This window comes from Salvia hispanica, chromosome 4, assembly GCF_023119035.1.
Source record: "Salvia hispanica cultivar TCC Black 2014 chromosome 4, UniMelb_Shisp_WGS_1.0, whole genome shotgun sequence".
In the NCBI taxonomy this organism is placed as follows: Eukaryota; Viridiplantae; Streptophyta; class Magnoliopsida; order Lamiales; family Lamiaceae; genus Salvia; species Salvia hispanica.
In genome coordinates, this window is record NC_062968.1 from 22,764,662 (window position 1) to 22,770,661 (window position 6,000).

At 34.4% G+C, this 6,000-nt stretch overlaps 1 protein-coding gene across 1 annotated transcript; it reads left to right on the top strand.

The window, feature by feature from the left end:
• The first annotated feature begins 1,185 nt into the window (after nt 1–1,185).
• On the top strand, nt 1,186–3,691 carry LOC125218747 (dolichol-phosphate mannose synthase subunit 3-like). The gene is made up of 4 exons (XM_048120485.1): nt 1,186–1,422; nt 2,930–3,077; nt 3,162–3,269; nt 3,362–3,691. The coding sequence occupies exons 2-4, from the start codon at nt 2,976–2,978 to the stop codon at nt 3,419–3,421; spliced, it is 270 nt and encodes an 89-aa protein (XP_047976442.1). The 5' UTR covers nt 1,186–1,422; nt 2,930–2,975; the 3' UTR covers nt 3,422–3,691.
• The last annotated feature ends 2,309 nt before the right edge of the window (nt 3,692–6,000 follow it).

A 6,000-nucleotide genomic window follows, 5' to 3' on the forward strand; every position in this document is an offset into this window, starting at 1 on the left:
TGTTATTTTGTGTTAACTTTGGAATGCGTTTTTAATTTGGGTATTGGTATAAGTTTGATTGTGAGTTTAAGTTTAATAATGCATTGATAATAAATTTGGTGCTGAGCAACTCTGCACAGAGAAACAAAGGGGACCATATTCTTGATTTCAACATCAGCAAGACATCAGTTGCTGTGCTCAAGGTGGCCATGGCTTGCGTTAGTCTCCAACCAGAAACGAGGCCCGAAGATGAAGAGCGTGCTGCGGATGCTGCTGAATGTATTTTTGAGATTGGAAGGCATCTTCTTATTGGTATAGGGAAATTTGTTGATGAAGAAGGTAATGAGCTTCTGGTCTCTTCACTCTTGTATGCATATTTGCTTTTTCAGTGCAAAAGGTTGTCAATTTTGAGTATTTTGGTAATGAAGAAAAATTCTGGTAGTAAATCATATCCATAAATATTGTTTGTTAGTGATCTACAGCCACATTCTTTAAATTGTTCCTCTATTATACCCCTAGTATATTCTCTACAGGTTTTACTTAAAAATAGCACTTGCAATGCAACCCACCATAATTTCCTTTAATTTAAATAATCATGAGTCATTATTTTTATTTTTTATTTCAAAATATTTATTGTAAAATCAAATTAAAATTTTTTCCAATTTAAATTAAAAGTAAAAATATGAAAAAACAACAATAGTGATAAAATAAAGTACAACTAGAACTTAACAAGAGTGAGCTATTTCAATGTGCAAGAGCAAACACCCTACAATGTATCCCGATGGTGTTCTTCCGCCATTAATGCAATGCGGATGCCCAAAATTGCACCGAATCATTAGAAATTGAGTACTAGTACTACAAGACAAGATTTGGTCCATCCAAAATAGAAGCCCCGTTTTTCCTTCCGCTTCTATTTTGGTCCATCTACATATAGAAGTTCTGTTTTTCTATTTTGGTCTATCCGCGAATACGTGTCCCGATTTACTTTTTCTTAAAATTATGCCAAAAAGAAATATGACTCATATTTACGTGATGGGGTAATTTTAAAATATTAGAAAAATAAGTGTATATATAATAAAATAAACAATCTGGATAATAAAAATTAAGCATAGCATTAAACTTTTTTTTATCGTTATTACTGTACCAATTTAATTCGTTTGGCGAGACTACCTAGAAAACTAAGTAATGCTGCTATAAACAAGGGGTATAAAGTTAGCTAAAAACCCTAATTTCAGCTGCGCCGATCTCTCTCCGCCACCATCCGCCACTCCGCCGCCGCGCGACAAGCAGTTGAGGCCGATCTAGCAAGTTTTCACGCTACCCTAACTCCATCGACTATCTGCAGGAAACCATTTCTGAACTCCCCAGAAAAATTCAACAAAAATTAGAAGTTTCCCCGTTGAGAAAGCTAGCTGCTTTGGACCTCGATCGCCTTTTTGTTAGGTATTCGATCTCTTTTTTCATGTACATTGAAAACGCTGGATCATTTTTTCGGGTGATCTTCGTTCTGCTACGATTTCAATTTTGGGGAAATTGTTGATGTTCTGTATCCGTTCATCTATCAGTATTTGATTTTGGGAATATTTTCATGAATTTACCGTACGTAGTGTGTTTTATAAACTCTGTTGATAAAATAAGTACAGAAATTGCATTGTTATTGAGAATTTGAGACAGTGCATGATTTTTGGCAGATCAGAGTTGATTTTCTATGGTCTTCGGATTAAATCAATAATAAACACTCTCTCAAAAAATGGTAGAGGTAGTTTAGGATTTCGGTGTGTTTGATTGTTTGCAGCCTTTGTTCATAACCTTGATTTAGATTTTATGTAAATTATACAGTATTTTTATTTGAATGCTTACTAATAGGGCTATACATGTTTGAGAGTTGAGAAATGCTTGTTTATTAAGATGTTCTGCCATATGATGTTTGGGACATTGCGCAAGGGCTTTGAGTTCCTTTGTTCAAGTTTGTTCAGATGGGACAGTGAAAGAATCACATACATATATCCCTTCTGATGGCAGTAAAACGAACCACTGAATTTTGCTAGATGTAGTCGATAAAATACACGTTTCCTCGTATTGTTTTCTACAAGAACTCGAAAAAGTTAAATATGGAGTCTGTTCGACTGTTCTAATTATCTGGGTTTTATAAAATACCTATATAAGATGCTACACGAGTATTATACTATTTTCTTTGATTATTAAAGCAGCAATCAGTTGAACATTTTGATTGGCATGATCAGAAAAATGAATTTGCTTGCTTGATGATGCTTCTTCAGAATGAAGCCTATATTCTGCCATATGATGCTTGGGACATTGCGCAAGGGCTTTGAGTTCCTCCGTCTGTTCATGTTTTGTTCAGACGGGACAGTGAAAGAATCATATAGATATCCCATCTGATGGTAGTATAACAAACATTTGATTTGTTCATCTAATTAGCTTGTAGTGGTCGATAACTTGCGTGCATACTAAAAAATTTCCTACTACACAACCTCCTAATAATTTGGCATTAATAAATGGTAGGCAGAACAAGAATCTAAAACTATTTTCTTGCTTCTTGTGTGAGTCGATTGATCGCATTCAAAATCTTGATCTATGCCAACTGTAATCATTAGAACATTTTGTTTTCACACTCGAAATATTCACTTGCTTTCCTGATATTGCTTCTTCAAATGAATCTGATCTGCCATATGATGTTTGGGACATTGCGCAAGGGCTTTGAGTTCCTTCCTTCATTTATGTTCGGATAGGAAAGTGATATAAACATTCTACCTATCCCTTCTGATGGCAGCAGTCAGTTTAGTTGAGTATTAAGTTTGTGGTCTACATGACTTCCCTTGAATTTAAACCTCATGTGTATTCGTTTAGCTGATTTTCTGTCTGTATTTCCCGAAATGAATGATTGCATTTCTGCCCTCCAGCAACTAAGTAATTTCTTCTATATGTCCAGCTAATTAACACGTACACCAGCCTCGAGACAGAAGTGAAAAGGTCCGATGAAGCACATTGTAAAGATTATGGCGTTGCTGGTAGCTCTGTCAGCTGTCTGGATTAGTTTGTTACAAACATCAGTCCTTCCAAAGAGCTATACTTGGTTGGTGAGCTTCATACATACTCTATCTACTTCTCTACTCATGTGCATATTCCTTCTACCTTGTTTATGGTTCTTCCTATGATTTCAGCTGCCACTATACTTCATTGTATCACTTGGATGTTACGGTCTCTTGATGGTCGGAATTGGTCTAATGCAATTTCGAACTTGCCCACACGAGGCTATCCTATTACAACAGGTTTAACTTAGCATTGTTACTCATCTAGATGACTGGCGATCCATATTTTCTAGATGACAGACTGATTTTGATGACATGCTTAATTATTGTAGGATGTTGTTGAAGCCAAGGAATTCCTAAAGGCGAAAGGGGTGGATGTTGGCGTGAATTGATCGATGTGATTTGGCGAAGATTTTTTGCGGGGTGGAGAACTCGAACTACTCTCACTATTGTTCATATTTGGAAGCTCTGCAGATGATCAACTAACTCATCTGACGGTTGAGATTACATCAAAGTTAAACCAAACCTTCTTTAGTTGTGTTAAAGAAAATATATGGAGTACCAATTTTTTGTCGGATAAACTGGCGTTTGGTTTTGTAGAAAAGTACAGATAATATTAGAAGTTTCCTCATGCCTGAATTGTACTTTACACAGTTCACTCATTTCAATCTCATGCTTAATGGAGTAATAATTTAATTTGGTGTATTAATTTGTGAGGGCGACATATGTTAACTTTATAATTGATGTAATTGTATAACTGGACTATTGTAAATATGTTTTGGTTCCCAAAATAAACTAAACTTGATTCAAAATTTGTAGATTTCTTTTCTCTAATTATAAAAAAGAGGAATTGACAGGAATTTGATCGAAAATTTGGAGTCAAATTATTTGTAAATCTAAATTTGATTATGTATAAATTATTTAAATTTGTGGCCAACTAATTAGTTTTGATTATTTTGATGTAATGTATCAATTTTACATTTAACACCAATTAGAAGTTTTGCATATTAAGTGTGTTTGGTTGGTGGTAGGAAAGGAAACTTAGTTTAACTAGAAACATCAAACATGTTACCAATTAAGCTAAATTTGATTTTTGATCGCCATCTATCAGTGTTCTCTTTATCCATTTTACACTAAGAAACTTTATATTCCTACATCAATCTTAACATGATATATTTTCGTTTTTTGAATCAATAATAGCAGTACGTTATATTTGTTGGGCCCAAATAAAGCCCATCTTTTATAAAACTAATTAATAGCCTCGAAAAGGCCCATTGCAGAAACAAAACCTCTCTCGCCATATAACAAATTCACACTCAATATTCTCTTCACTTGTTACCGCCGACGATAAACAAAGGGTTTAAGAGCCGAAATCTCCCTACCAAAATCGAAGATGATTATTCCTGTGCGTTGCTTCACTTGTGGGAAGGTAATCTCTAGATTAACTCGATTTTTAGCCAACTGCTCCAATGGTTTCTCCCTTATTTCTCCCTTATTTCTCCCTAACTCAACATTTCATTTTTACAAATTTAGCCGTTAAAAATAAAAAAACGTCGAATTATCGCCGAATCGCGCCCACAGTGGGCGGCGATGATTCGGCGATTTTTCGGCGATGAATCGCCGGATGGCGTTAAATCGGGAGAAAAATCGCCGATTTTTCGCCGAATTCCTTTCATTGGTCGGCGAAAACTCGGCGATTTTCGGCGAAAAGTCGCCGAGTTTTCGCCGACGCCATTGGGAGTGCTCTAAGAGCCGAAATCTCCCTACCAAAATCGAAGATGATTATTCCTGTGCGTTGCTTCACTTGTGGGAAGGTAATCTCTAGATTAACTCGATTATCGAAACTCTCATGCTTTGATTATACCCGCCGTTTCTAATTTGGTACAATTTTTGTGTAAAAATCATATGCGTAGGTTATCGGAAACAAATGGGACATGTACCTCGATTTGCTTCAGGCTGACTACAGTGAGGGGTTAGTATTTTTTTTTTTCGTGCTCTTTTTAGGGTTTCCTGTTGGAATTTCTATTTGGATTTTGAAGAATTGCGTTCGTTTAGGGTTGAGAAGTGGGATTATTTGGTGAATTGGCCAAAAAGCAATAATTTACTCTCCGCCATTATTAGAATTTAATTCCTCTATTTTTCTTGTATGTTGAGTAATTAGTTGAAAATAGTTGGGGAATGTTTTAATTGAAAATTATAGATTAAATAATAATTATTCAACAATAATAAAATTTTCAAACATGCCAATATTTTTTACTTGTACACAAAAAATATCTAGAAAAATTTTCATGTGTGAAAATTTGTGGATCATTCACCATAAATATTAAAATCTATTTTGAACATAAAATACAATTATTTTAATCACGCCGAGCACCATATGAGTGCTTGGGAGTTTCCGAGAACCTTGAAAGTGCTCGGCAATTATATAAACGTAACATTAATATTTTTATACAATGCCGAGTATCTACGAAGTGGTCGGGAATTACCGAGTACCTTGAAAGTGCTCGGCTAGTTATATAAAATATAGTATAAATAATAATTATTTAACAATAATAAAATTTTCAAACATGCCAATAACTTTTACATGTATACAGACATATTTATAAAAATTTTCATGTGTGAAAATTTGTGGATTATTCACCATAAATATTAAAATCTATTTTGAACATAAAATACAATTATTTTAATCACGCCGAGCACCATATGAGTGCTTGGGATTTTTCGAGAACCTTGAAAGTGCTCGGCAATTATATAAACGTAACATTAATATTTTTTATACAATGCCGAGCATCTACGAAGTGGTCGGCAATTACCGAGTACCTTGAAAGTGCTCGGCAATTATATAAAATTATAGATTAAATAATAATTATTCAACAATAATAAAATTTTCAAACATGCCAATATTTTTTACTTGTATACAAAAATATCTAGAAAAATTTTCATGTGTGAAAATTTGTGGATCATTCACCAT

Coding starts and splice junctions, on each gene's coding strand:
- LOC125218747 (XM_048120485.1), top strand. CDS start 2,976: ATGAAGCACATTGTAAAGATTATGGCGTTGCTGGTAGCTCTGTCAGCT. Junction 3,078..3,161: donor CAAAGAGCTATACTTGGTTG/GTGAGCTTCATA, acceptor CTATGATTTCAG/CTGCCACTATACTTCATTGT. Junction 3,270..3,361: donor AGGCTATCCTATTACAACAG/GTTTAACTTAGC, acceptor TAATTATTGTAG/GATGTTGTTGAAGCCAAGGA.